Raw genomic sequence first — 14,908 nt, 5'->3', positions numbered from 1 at the left:
ATGAAAGTGAGATTGGAGACTGGTCTGTAGTTAGTAGCACTGGGAGTTTTCTAGACCTATTTACAATGCAGATGTGATGTGATGGGTGTTGCTGGGTGGATCAGGAGTGGCAGAATTTCTTACTAATGATTAATATATGTACAGGTATGTACAGTGGCTATATATAAATAGATGCTGGAAGTTATAATTAGCTACAAGCTTGGTACAGAGCACCAAAAAGGTTCTGTACTAACAAGAAGACCTGCACAGGCTCAAGAAGTAGAGACCATCTGAAGCTATTGTCCAGACTCCAGCAATTATCCTCATCCCCTCCAAATCTCCAAATTAGTTTGTGCTGCATTTATATTACATGGTAATGGATTAAAGCCTGGGCCCACCATAGAATCCTCCTTGACCTCCAAGTCAATGGCACCAGTGACTGAAATACTTAAAGAACATCTACAACCAGGATGAAGTATTGTAAACCACACATACTGGTGTTTGCCCCCTCGGGTAGGATCTTTTTATGCCCTGGCTTTACTGATTATGCAAATGAGCCATAAATCTTAATGAAGCCTGAAGCTCCTTGGGCTCATTTGCATAATTTTAAGAGCCTTTTTTGGTAAAAAACAGGTAACAAGAAACTTAAAGGTCATCTATCTCCAGAATCAAAGATTGTAAACCAAGCACACTGACATACTGGGTGTGTGTGTCCCCTCTGGCAGTATCTGCTCTTCTCTTAGCTTCTTATGCCTTTGTTTTTAAGAAATAAAAATGATGCAAATGAACCTGGAGCCCCTCAGGCTCATTTGCATCATTTTAAAAGCCCTTTTTTAGTAAAAAAAAAAAGGGGGCATAAGAAGCTAAAAGAACAGCAGATCCTTCCAGAGGGGGCACACACCAGTATCTCAGTGTGCTTGGTTTACAATCCTTCATCCTGGTGGTAGATTATTCAGATTTGCCTACAAACCTCTAGACCCTCATGGGCATTAAAACAACCATCCATACAATTTGCACTAGTAACTGGGCAGTAACTGGGCAGATCACTAGATCAAAAGTGCTCACATCATTACACTGCCCTGTGGGCACTCCTGCCACCTATGGGCACCCCTACCTTGTTATATGCATTTACAGGGGGCTACATTGAACACAAGGAAAGCCTCTGTTGGAAGCATGACTGACGATTTTGGTGCCGGATTTCTGATGTTAAATCTGCGCTGTGTGAACATACACTTAGGCTACATTCACACTGCCGTTGCCCACCGTACCGTTGCACGTCGGGAGAGGAGGAGGCAGCTCTCCCCCGCCCCTCTCCATAGGGAAAAAGATAGGACATGATAGCACCGTACCGCTCCCGTAGGGCGCCGTGCACCCATTGCCATCTATGGAAGGGGGGGGGGGGGGGGGCGTATAGGCATATATCGGCCGTATATACGTCCCGCTTGCGGCAGTGTGAATGCAGCCTTAGACTGGGGAGTCAGACACCAACTGATTGTTTATTATGGGGGGCATTTACAAGGGGAGGCAGGTGAAGGTCAGTACACATATGGTGAAGATCAGTTTTTTTTAGGAAGGGTGTATATTTGAGGATATTTGGATTTGTCCTGTGTTCCTAGTATTGGTACAACTATAGGCCGGTACATTGGGGGACATTTATCAGAAGTTTCTGAGGTAAAACTGTTCTAGTTGCCCATGGAAACCAATCAGAGCTCAGATTAATTTTATAAACAGCTGTGGGAAAATGTAAGCTGAGCTCTGATTAGTTCCCATGGACAACTAGAACATTTTTACCTCAGACACTTATGATAAATGTCCCCCATTATGACTACACTGTGTGAGGTAGTACGGTAAGTAATGTGCCGGGTACATGGAGCGGTCACGTGCTCGGGTCACGTTATCCGCTCATCTCCATTGCCCTTGACCAGGGTTGTGCTTAGTGCCGGGGGAAGTCATGGTCATGATTGACAGCAGTCCCATCCAATCAGAGCCTCAGCCTCAGAGCCGGCGACCAATCACGCCGCAGCTCGGTCAGTGCGGGGCCTCCGTGCGTCTGGCGTGCTGCAGGCTGGAGCTGAGCGCTGTCTCCTCGGGATGTGGCAGCAGGTAGTGCGCGGTGTCTCGGCGGGGATGGTGGCCTGGCTGCGCTCTCGGCTGCCTCCCCTGTGCCACTATGGGAGGATGCATAATGGAGAACGCAACGCCAGGGCTCTAATCCGGGGCCTGCGCTATAGGAACAAGCCTGGGAGGACGGGCAGGCTGCTGGCTGCACTCACCGGGGCCTTCCTATGGGAAGAGGAGCGTGTGCGGGAGGAGGAGATCCTCAGGTAAGGGCCACAGCATGTATGTGCATGTAGAACTACAAATCCCAGCATGCAATGGCTGACACAGAAAACCAGGGCATTCTGTGACTTGTAGTCCTGGGCGTCCAAAAAGTCAACCTGGAAGCTATGGAAGGGTTCAGTCCTGAGCTGCTGCACTTCTGCCATGTCTGAACATGGTCCAACGTCTGATTGACAGATGTCACATGGTCCAACGTCTGATTGACAGATGTCATTGACGTAGGTTGATCAGGTCCCTTTCTAGTGCTCTCGCTTTCATTTTTTTATGCCTTGTTCATGATAATTTACTATATGATAAAAGCTCAATTCTTACAACTTTACGGCATGAATCATTGTTCCGAGTTGCATTCACTTGTCTGCAGAGCTGAAATCTCCCATCATTCCTTGGGTGTTCAGCATCTGCAGAGATCTATGTACAATGATCCATTCCTCATACTTTTGCCATGTTATTGGGGTGTGTAGTGTATGTCAAAAGGATTGTTGGAGTTTTGGAGCAGAATTATGATTGCAGCTTCGGACTACAATATGGATTGAGGGCAGTAATGGTAAAGTAAGATATTTAGTTGTCTCCATTATTGAGGGGTAATGCTACAGATGACTGTATACCTTGGGTATACAGGGTTGGCCTTGCTTGACGTGGACATATTGCCAAATTGGCGGCCGCTCAGGCAAATTGAAGCCCTTAGCAACTAGCTATATCTCTTTACACCTGACCCCTTAACATTTGTGTAGGAAAGTGTCTGATATTGGCATTCAGAACCAAAGATTGGACATGTCGAAATCCATCTTCCTGATTCTGATTTCACCATATAACTACTGTCAGGTAGAAGTGGTTAGAGCCCATGCATATTATATGGTCAGCCCTGATAATCATAGTGACATTCATTGTTTTCTCCTCAGGCCGGCAGAGGAGATGAAGCGCGTGCAGCTTGCATTCAACAAATCTGCGGCAAAGAGCTCAGGATTTGAGGATGGGGATGAAGGCTGGGAACTGGTGATGGATAAGCAAGATTTCCGGCTGTGGAGGCGACCGATCGAGGGGACGCACCTGTATCAGTACAGAGGTGAGGGACAGCGTATCTTGGATCTACAAAGTATTTTATCAGCCGCATATCAGCAAAGATTACTGAGCTGGAGACGTTATATGAACGTATAGTAATGTTTCTAGGACTTCCATAACCAAGGGCACCTCCAGGGTGTGTGTTGTGTATGGATTTTAAAGGGAACCTGTCACCACATTTTCACAAATACAGGTAGTGGCAGGTTCCTATAGAGCCCTTTCACTAACGCACACTCTTCTTTTAGTTAAAAATGGTTTCCCTCACATCCCCATAAATCCACTTTAACCTCTATTCCTTTACATCAGTGGGGGCGTGTCTCGCTCGACCAGCCCCTCCCATCTACTCCTCCCCATGTCTCATGCTTCTTTTCAGCATGTCATGTGACCAGAGTGACATCGTCACAGATCCTTGAGCCTCCTAACGTTAGAAAACTGTACACCATGCATACATCTTACTACATGGCACTATCATTGCATGGTTACAGCATGCCTCTGTAGGCCTCTACTCCTCCCCATCCTCCATGGATGCTGCTGTGATACATGACGTAGACTGTGTAAATGTAACAGGACCTTAGATGATGTCACCCTGGTCACATGACATAAAGTGGCAAATGATGTATCAGAGCTCTAAGTAAGTTTTTCACATAGCATCAGTGAGACCTGTCAATCAGGAACTAGGAGGCGGAGCAACGCAAGTAACTCTTGGATATGCAGGGCTTCATTGGACTTGCATTGTGTAGACTTCATATAATTTCACAAACTGATTTTTTTTTTTTTTTTTTTTTTGAACATTGCAGCCATGGAAAGGAACCATTTAGGAATAAGGGCAATGATTTTCAATCATAGTTTTTAATGAAGTATTTATTTTGGGTGGGTTTATTTGTGTGGCAGGTTCTCTTTAAAGATGCCTCAGTCCGTGAAATGTGGACCAGGTTTGTGCTGTATTTCTGTGCAACATCCCTGTCTCCCTACAAGGAGAAATATATATTGTGTTGCAGGTTATGGAGTCTGTGTCTCTGTGTGCATTGTGTTTTGTAAGAACACAACAATAGCCCCACAGTTATCCAGGATCAAGCCGAATCATATTTTGCAGTTCCTCTGAGCTGTGTAGCTGTTATCAGACCATGTTACCACTCTCTGTGTTGGCCCTTATTGGTGTTTTTGGGATTTCTCCTGTCCTCCTCCTCCAGTGCATGCTGGTACATGTAGTATGACTTGCATGTAGCGCTGCTCCAGCACAACCTATAATCCTTGTCCTAACACTTAAGTATTCCTCCACTTAATAACAATCTGACTTCTATTATTTGTGCCGCTCCTTCTTTCTTATGATGTAACATTTACTCAAAGCGACACAGGAAAGCTAATATCATGGGATCCATTGTGATTATAATCTAGGACTGGACAGATGCCAATAAGTAAATATCCACCTTAAATAGCACCGGTCTCCTCTCCTGATATATCTGCACTGATTAACATTTGTATTTTTGGTTAAAAAAAAAATTTTTGGAACATCTTTTCTCATTATTGTGTTTTGTTATTCTTTCCATCGACGATGGAAAAATATGGGGTCCCTTGTACTTCCATCTGAAACACAGTACATAGAGGAAGGAGTAAATGTATATATTTTTTGTGACTTTTTATTTAATACAATTTTTGTTTCTGCCCCCCAGTGTTCGGCTCATACAAGGATGTGACACCTCGTCAGTTCTTTAATGTGCAGGTATGGTTATGTATGTAATATATATCTGTTATTGTTTCATATCTCTGCCTGCGCTCTAGAGAAAATATTATGTATTTTCTCCACAGTTGGACACGGAGTATCGGAAGAAGTGGGACGCACTAGTCATTAAACTGGAAGTGGTGGAGAGAGATGTGCTCTCTGGTTCTGAAGTGATCCACTGGGTCACTCATTTCCCTGTAAGTCTGTTACCTGTCAGTTTGTTTTATAATTGGATTGTGGATTAGAAGGTTATTCCTGGACATGGATGCTAATGACCTTTCCTGAGAAAATGTCATCAGTTACGGATTACTACAGGTCACCGGTCACAGGTCACAGCCATCACCCCCACAAAGAGATTTGTGGAAACTGCAGCCTCTTCTTTTGCCTCTTTACTGCGTACCCTGGTCAGTCCTATACATTATAGTGGATGCGCTTGGTATTGCAACTCAGTCCCATTCACTTGAATAGAACTGAGCTGTAAATGGGACACACACACACATTGGACAGGACAGGCCTGTGGAGTAGAAGCAGAGCTCATCTTCATCCCATTAGGGGGACTGGTGTTGAACCTCCACCAATGTAATATTAATGACCTAATCTATGCCCTGGAAAAATAAGTCTGGTTACGTATTTTGCTGCTTTTAAGTTTTTTAAAACTAAATCTATTAAATCTGTTTTTGGTTGCTGCACCTTTAAATAAAGAAAAAAACACCTACACTAAGTGATGGAGTGGATTAAACTTTCCGTAATCTTGTTTGAGGACGTCTACTCTGTGTCATGAAAGCTTCTCGTGCCATCTGGCATCAAGACCTAACAGCTGAATCCCTCCCGCTATCTATATATAGAGGTGTTACAGACTAAGCCTTACAGTGTCGCCATATTGGACACAATTATTACGCTTATGTAGGATATAATTTGTTTCGCTCTTTCACAAGTTTTTTGTAACATATTTTTTTTTTTGTTTTACTATCTAGTATCCAATGTATTCCCGGGATTATGTCTACGTCAGGAAGTATCATGTTGACCAGGAGAACAACATCATGGTTTTGGTGTCTCGGTAATTAAATTATTACAGGATTAAATGGATTGGTGGTGCCAAATCACCCTGTAGTTTCTTCCTCTGGGCCTGTAACATAGACACAAACTCGTATACTTACCTCTGGATCTCTTGGCCAGGGTTGTGGAGTCGGTTCACCAAGCCCGATCACCAAGCTCTACCAAGATGGTACAGAATCCAACTCTGACTCCACATCCTGCTTTTCTGGTAACTCTGGCAGTGGAGAGATAAATACAGGAATTCCTTCCCAGCACCTTATTTTTCTAATCTGTAGCAGATGAGCTTCACTACTGAGCATGTACATAAAGTGCAGCCACATTTATCTCAACTAAAATGGGGATAAGGGGTGCGCAATCTGCTTCGACAGACCACATGCAGCCTGTCAAGCCATGAGTTGCAGTCCGCACCCTGCTGACAGTCAGTCTAATGAGCACTTCCATAACCGATGGAAGCTTTCATTGGTGCAGAAGGCCAGATAGCGGTGAGTGCATCAGAGAGGTTTCCACTGCTCCCGGATAACGGAGTGGTAAGTACTTGTCAGCTGTTTTGTACTGCTCCCGGGTCCTCTCCTGTCGTTAGTGCAGTTCTACCCCGGGTTTTTATGCTGCTGCACACAACCAGCGTGGCATATGGAGGAGACGAGAAACTGCAGTGTAGTGCAGGGAGTAGAAGAGGAGCCGGGAAAGGAAAGGAATTATGTATCTTCTCTAGGAGTCTCCAGTATTATTGTCTGCTTAATTTTAATCACAATCAAATTCAGTAGCGCTTCTGGGACAGATTCTAGGAAACATATACAAATATAATAAGACGTAATATAACGTAATAACAGTCATATGAAATAATAGGAGTGAGATTGTATAATGGTCTTGCCATTTTTATGAGAAATTGAAATAAAAATAATTTAAATAATTAAAAGCTGCTGCATGAATCGGTCATCAGCCGCCATTCTATATACAAAGTCCAAAGTCGGTGGGACTGCAGAGAAGCATTTTCAAGAAAAGACTAGGAGAGTGCCCAGAATTGGTTATTAAAGAGTTTGTTGCATTTGTCTGTACTCGGGGTCTCCAGAATTATTAGTTTTATGCTTTTGGGGTCTGCAGTCTTATTGTCTGCTCTGTGGGTTTCTATTAGTATTAGTTTTATGCTCTGGGGGTTTACAGAATTATTATTGTCCTCTCTGGTGGTCTCCAGTGTTTTAAGCTTGCTTAGACGGTCCCCAGTACTATTATCTGCTCTGAATGCAGTATTTGCTTGGTATTTATTGCTGTACTATGGTAACTATGTGGCGCTTGGACCAATAAGTGTTGCTCACCCCCGGCCTAAATCCTTAGATCGGGAATAGAGCAAACATTTAAAGGAAATTTCAGAATTGATTATATGTCTGTCGGTCCAACTCCACAGCCCTGCTCTCGGCACCTGTGCAGTGCTGTAGCCGTGCCTTATGGGACTCATGACTGTAAAGAGCTGTAGTTGGTTTAGTGTCCTACATCACCCTCATGGGTCCTCTATAGCCACACCACAACAGCATAGTATGTCCTGGTAAGGGCTTCAGAGGCACCACAACATGCTATTCGGTTGGTGTCGGAGCATATACTGTTAGCCAGGCTCCTGCCAAAATAGCCGTGATCGTTAACATTAACACTGGTCGCTGCTGTTTAACCCCTTAGAACTTCTTGCACCATATGGTCACTACTGTCTCCAGCATCTAAGATCCATTCTCCCTGTAATAGCATCCACGCGCCACAATATGAGGATTATGGATCCAGTGGCAGGACCTAATATAGAGTGGTCATGTCCTGAAGCCCAAAACTGGCCAAATTCTGTTCACGTACATCTGGCTTCTTGCAAGGTCCTTTGGAGAACTGGATAGCCAAATTATCACGTGTTGCATCTTAGGTGCAAGACAATTGTCTGTGCACAAGTTGTGTGCAGTGTATAACTTCTGCACCAGGACCTGGATCCTACACCGTGATGTCACCTGGACATGACTAAGCGGCTGAAGCATAGCCAGATAACTAGTGGATGTGACCACGTCATGCAGAATTGATAAGGTTACTTGGTTTTACTTGTCTGCTTTGTAACCTGATAGACTGGTAACTTTACCCATTATAACTGTCTGGAGTGTCCTAAGGTTAGTTATTAGACTGTTATATAACAGTTGGCCGGTCACATTTATAGCGTCTGTACCTTGTTACTTTGGCATTGGGCTCCTGCTTTGTTGTCACGTGTTTGAGATAAGAGGCTGGTGTGAGACTTAACACAGGACAAACTTCCTGCAGCTTTTCTTCTTTTGACTTTATTTCAACCTTCCCTCTACCTTTGCTTCTGTTTTATATTTTGTTACCAACGCTTCTGAACTATTTTTGGCTAATATTGGCATCTTTTGTATTACATGGCTTTTTCTTTATACCAATATGAATTAAAATGTAATTTTAAAAAGAAATTTTGCCATGGCCAACATGAGCTTCAGCTGCTGCGTTTTGGAATAGAGAGAGAAATCATGTGCGTATGTAGTTTTAAAGGGAACCTGTCAACAGGAGTCTGTTTTCCAGGTCCCCATAGAAAATAATGTGCACATTGCCAAAGTTTTCTTATAATAAATCTGACTTTTTCCAAAAAAAAAAAAAAAAAAAAAAAAAAAAAAAGAAAAGTTAGATGAAAGTTTACCTTTGTCTCTGCTGAGCAGTGTCCCATGGGAGGGACCTGTGAGAAGCGCCCGCACCCTCCTCTCAGTAAACCGCTCCGTCCTGCGTCTATTTCAAATAAAAAAAACACCCATTTGCCCCATATTTAAAATGGATGCATGACCTGAGGATGGTGGAAGGGCGGGCACTTCTCATTGGTCCCCCCCCCCCCCCCACGGGACACTGAACTGCAGAGAGAAAGATAAACTTTCATCAAACTTTTATCGCTTAAAGCTATTTTGTTATTAAAAAAACCCTTTGACAATGTGCACGCTATTCTCATGAACCAGTCACGAAAACTTGAGGATAAAATCTCAACCTGACCCTCAATTAGGTGGCATAAGACCCCTCTATTCATGATCCTGGATAGGGAACAATTAAACTAGGGATAAGCCTATTTAAGGGTATCCACAGGTCTGTGACTGTCCCATCTTCATGGAGCTTGCCAAACCTCATTGAGAAATTTCTGCAATGAATCTATCCTAAAACTTAGTCCAGAAGTGTAACATAAAATTTAATTTCTGTATAGAGGAGTGATAGAGGAGTGATTATCACATCCTGCTACAAGTAATAAGAAGCTTTTGGCATAAACAAAAAGTTAAACAGGGTAATGTGAAGCTTTACTGGCGTCCTGTTGGATTTGCTATAAAAAGCTGATGTCTTCCCAGGACAGAATTACCAGTGGGAGATGGCTGTGTGGAGAGCTGGCAGCATGGCTGACTCCCCCGTGGACATGCATGCTCAGCAATGTAAGGCACACAATGGCTCTGTCTCTTGTGGCTTTATGCATCATTCCCATAGCGTGAATGGAGTCTGATCTATATGAGGAAACATGACTCGTGTTCCTATCTCCCAGATCTCCACCGATAAGATTGTCATCCCCTGTCCTAGGACTCCTGTAATAATCTCAAGTCTCTATTCAATCCTATAGGGCAGTGGAACATCCTGAAGTGCCAGAATCTCCTAACTATGTGCGGGTCCGTAACTACCAGTCCCAGATGGTGATCCGGCCACACACATCATTTGATGAGGTATGTATTTGATGTGTTATCTATGGGAGCATCAGGCTTACCTGTGGTACAACATCATAACATACTACCTGAAAATAAGACTGTCTTGTATTCATTTTTGCTCCTAAAGAGACATTAGGTCTTATATTTAGGCTTATTATTTTTGTTCATGACTGAAAATTAACAAATAAAGTTATTTCTAAAATGTGGTCATGTCAGCACATACATCAGCAGAAACATCTAAATTCCATTAAGAAAAATGTGCATGTACAATAATCTATGGTGCATTTAACAATCCGGGACTTTATAGACAAGAATCAACAAACTCTGAATTTCGGAGCATCATTTTCCCCATTCTCTAATGTTTGGTATTGGAGGAAGTGACTAAAGTGTCTGGCAGCGAACCATAAATATTATTGTCTGCTACTAATAAGTATCGCAAAACTAAGGTTTTCTGCACACGACTGTATATGGAAAATACAGCAGCCAGCTCCTTGCCTGGTGATCACCACACGCTGTGACCGACCCGGACTGCAGGTTCTATTCTCTCTCAAGGGACGTTTACTGCCTTAAGCTCCTTTCGCGTGACAGGTGAACACACAGCAGTGCGTCGGAGGACAGGTGAGCGCTGCTCCCCTCTCCATAGGAATTAGAGTGCATGTAATGCCCATAATTGTAGGGGGAGATTTCCCCCGGCATGGCATGGTGGGAGATGGTAATGGATTAATGCTTTGTGCATTAAAAGGCATGGGGACGTATGCAACCTGTATCACAATGTTCCGTTATGGGTTGCATATGGTCGTTTTCACTCGTTCGTGTGAAAGCGGTGTTGGACTGATTTTACTGATCCTCATTGCACCTTGGGGCCACATTTTAGGGCAAGATCAGGGCCCCCATATAGGGCTGTGGCATCCGGTCACAGTGTGATGAGCACACAGTGTCTCACTGCGCCACTCAGCTTTCTATAGTGAGAGACGGTTGTTTGTATGATGACTTAGGTGTTGTACAGTATAACTCAGTAGTGGCGAAACTATGGCACGGGTGCCAGAGGTGGCACTCGGAGCACTCACTGTGGGCACCCAGACCATCACCCCTGCACAGAGCTTGCAAGGTCTCGAAACCTCCTCCTGCAGTCCCTGGCCACCCAGGACATGCTGTGATCAGTGCTATTTTAAAGCTACACATCCTTAGCTGCCTGGGACTATTGGAAGAGCAAGGAGGTGCAGACAAGGCTGCGTTATTATTGGAGCTCCTGCTCTGGGCCCCGCAATTCTTCCTGTTCAGGGGACCCTGGAAGGAAGCTACAATGATAATCGGAATTTCGTTCAAATGTATTGGTGTCCTTAGGACACAGATACAATTAAAAGCTGCCATGTTGGCCCTTTGCATTTAAATAAGTGGGTTTGGTTGTAATTTGGGCACTCGGTCTCTAAAAGGTTTTCCATCACTGGTATAACTAGTCTATCTTCCTAAGTTTACGCATAAAAAAGTGCAAATGTTTTGGCAATCATCAGAATGATCACATGACAAGGGAGGGGACCTTTCCGTGTTGCCACTGATTTTATTCTTTCCTCCGTAGAATGGCTTTGATTACTTGCTGACCTACAGTGACAACCCGCAGACTGTGTTTCCTCGTTACTGTGTAAATTGGATGGTGTCCAGTGGTAAGTGTATAACGCTTAGTCTTCATATCACATTGATTAAGCATCTTTCTAAATGTAATTTATCAAAAATATTTTGCTGTTTTGTCAGTGTAATTTCCTCCTATAGCTGGTTGTCCTGCCACTTCTGCTCCTGGTTGTATTAGCATTGCTCTCCCACCTCCCATCTATGAGCTCTATGGATGGCCAGATTTTAGAGTACAGAGCACACTTCATGTAGAGGGATGGAATAACACACAGAGGCACATTTACTAAGGGCTTTGCGCCAGTTTTCTCTCAGACTTTGAACATTGTTTTACGTAAAAACGGCTTGCACAGCTATTTAAGTCTCCTTGCCACTATTGTGTTGCACACGACCCTTTAGTGGCGCAGCTGCGCTAGACTCCATGCAACACAAATTCGTTCCGGTGCTCAGTCAGACCATGCACCGTGTTTAACATGCAAAGTCTGTTGCATGCCCTATGTTAAAGGTGCACCACAAAATAGTTGGTGAACTCTGTTGGGCCAGCAACATATTTATGATTTTTGGCGTACGTTCTTAATGAAACTGTCACACCTAGCATTCTACACGGGCAGAGCACTTTTAGTGAAGTTTCCAATTCTTTTAGTAAATGTGTCCCACTGTGTATCTGTATAGAGGAAAGAGAGCACAATCATCATAGATGGACTGAATAACACATACTGTGTGCGCTCCTGCCTCTTTATACAGATACACAGTATGTGTTATTCAGTCCATCTATGATGATTGTGCGCTCCTGCCTCTTTATACAGATACAATCATCATAGATGGACTGAATAACACATACTGTGTATCTGTATAAAGAGGCAGGAGCGCACAATCATCATAGGGCCACTGAATAACACATAATGTGTATCTGTATAGAGGAAGGAGCGCACAATCATCATAGGGCCACTGAATAACACATACTGTGTATCTGTATAGAGGAAGGAGCGCACAATCATCATAGGGCCACTGAATAACACATACTGTGTATCTGTATAGAGGAAGGAGCGCACAATCATCATAGGGGCACTGAATGACACATACTGTGTATCTGTATAGAGGAAGGAGCGCACAATCATCATAGGGGCACTGAATGACACATACTGTGTATCTGTATAGAGGAAGGAGCGCACAATCATCATAGGGGCACTGAATGACACATACTGTGTATCTGTATAGAGGAAGGAGCGCACAATCATCATAGGGGCACTGAATGACACATACTGTGTATCTGTATAGAGGAAGGAGAGCACAATCATCATAGGGGCACTGAATGACACATACTGTGTATCTGTATAGAGGAAGGAGAGCACAATCATCATAGGGGCACTGAATGACACATACTGGGGGTCATTTACTAAGGGCCTGATTCGCGTTTTCCTGACGTGTTACCCGAATATTTCCGATTTGCGCCGATTTTCCCTGAATTGCCCCGGGATTTTGGCGCACGTGATCGGATTGTGGCGCATCGGCGCCGGCATGCACGCGACGGAAAACGGGGGGCGTGGCCGAACGAAAACCTGACTGATTCGGGGAAAACCTGCTGCGTTTAAAAATTGCACTTAGCCTGGCTCGGTGAACTCCAGTGCGTTCCGATGCTTTTCAGCGCAGCAGCACCACCTGGTGGACGTCGGAGGAACTGCCTTAATAAATCCCGACCAGACCCGAATCCACCGCAGAGAACGCGCCGCTGGATCGCGAATGGGCCGGGTAAGTAAATCTGCCCCGTACTGTGTATCTGTATAAAGAGGAAGGAGCGCACAATCCTCATAGGGGCACTGAATGACAAATGTGTAAAGTGGTAGATTACATACATTTTTCTCTAATATGGACTGCACTACATGATGTTGTCTTGTACACGATGATCACAAGTGGTTCATAAACTTTCTCCACTCCCGCAGGGATGCCAGATTTCCTAGATAAGCTACACCTGGCAACACTCCGCGCTAAAAACATGGAGATCAAAGTGAGGGATTACATTTCTTCCCGACCTCAGGACTGCGGCAGCGAAGCTAGAGCCAGTCCAGAACGAAAGCCTGCAGCAGCGCACACCGCTCCGCAGATGGATTATGCATAATAGGGGTGCAGACGCCCTGCCTTACCTCCACAAGCCACAAATAACAGCTGTTGGACAGAACAAGGCTTCATGCCAACTCAGCAGCAGCATCTCAACCAGGTACTACTGCCAAGCCAAAAACCAAACTATTTACACCATTTCCAGGCTATATGTGCCTTGTTGAATATCTCCCGATGCTCTGCTTGTGCAGGGTGCTGCCTCCACAGCTGCGGGAGAATACTTGGTGGAGAGTTGTAAGGAGTCATGCATGAGGGCATTACCAACCGGAACCAAGAGTTTTTATGTCTTGTAGGAACCATTCAATGACGACTCTAAGAACGACTGACTTTTTATTATTGCATAGGGAACAGTTGCATGGCAGAAGGAAGCATCTTGACATTGTCCTTTTTTTCTTTTCTGATTGAACGGGAACTGGGTAACTGGATCACATGAAACACGACTATGGATTTTGACGTCCACTTGCAATGATTTGAAGAATTTTTCTATGAGCAGATGGATGTCTGGATTGGCCATGTGCCTTAAGGGATTGTCTACGTTGATGGCCCATCCCATTGTTCATATGAAGGAATCCCTCCCAAGAGCGTCTCAATCCGCAGTCTGGTGTCTTTAACTTAATGTACATGTTATACCTAATATTACATATGTGGAATCGATGACTATGTGCACTGGATGTGTTAAATGCTGTAGATCAGGACGTCTCGTGGATCTTTGACACGTTATACTTTAAAGAGGACCTGTCACCTCTAAAAAACCCACCCACCAAATGTGCCTCCCATAATCCTCCCCCCAGCCCCTTTCTCCCTCGTCATTTTGTAAAAAATTTATGTGCAGTAAATTAATTTAAACCGGTCTGACCTCTTACTAAATAAGAGGTCGGATCGTGTATCCGGCGCGCTGGCAGTCGGCGGTATTCATTAGGTGGCGTGCCGACACACCCCCGGCGGTCACATTGTAGGAGAAGCCAGCAGCATCGCATCGCTGCCGCCTCTCCGGTGCGGCCGCAGACTGGCTGACTCGCATTGAGAGCCGGCAGTGATGCGATGCTGCCGGCTTCTCCTACAATGTGACCGCTGGGGGTGTGTCTGCACGCCCCCTAAGAAGTCGGACCGGTTTAAATGAATTTACTGCACATAAATTTAAAAAAAAAATGGCTAGGGAGAAAGGGGCTGGGGGGAGGATTATGGGGGGCACATTTGGTGGGTGGGTTTTCCAGTTTTCTTTAAAAGTTTTGGTTGGATGTATGTCAATCTTTGTGTTGCCTTATCCATGACCAGTCGGGTAGTAGGGACTTGAGGAGAAGAGATTTACTGCTGTAGA

The 14,908-nt window shown here is 44.4% G+C and overlaps 1 protein-coding gene across 1 annotated transcript; it reads left to right on the top strand.

The window, feature by feature from the left end:
* Positions 1 to 1,934: 1,934 nt before the first annotated feature.
* STARD7 (StAR related lipid transfer domain containing 7) lies at positions 1,935 to 14,547 on the top strand. The gene is made up of 8 exons (XM_072148926.1): positions 1,935 to 2,303; positions 3,219 to 3,382; positions 5,049 to 5,098; positions 5,185 to 5,295; positions 6,073 to 6,155; positions 9,771 to 9,870; positions 11,429 to 11,513; positions 13,416 to 14,547. The coding sequence occupies exons 1-8, from the start codon at positions 2,071 to 2,073 to the stop codon at positions 13,589 to 13,591; spliced, it is 1,002 nt and encodes a 333-aa protein (XP_072005027.1). The 5' UTR covers positions 1,935 to 2,070; the 3' UTR covers positions 13,592 to 14,547.
* Positions 14,548 to 14,908: the final 361 nt, after the last annotated feature.

Source organism: Engystomops pustulosus, chromosome 4 (genome assembly GCF_040894005.1).
Source record: "Engystomops pustulosus chromosome 4, aEngPut4.maternal, whole genome shotgun sequence".
In the NCBI taxonomy this organism is placed as follows: domain Eukaryota; kingdom Metazoa; phylum Chordata; class Amphibia; order Anura; family Leptodactylidae; genus Engystomops; species Engystomops pustulosus.
Note: the sequence above shows the minus strand (reverse complement) of the source record. Positions and strands in the feature narration are given on the sequence as shown.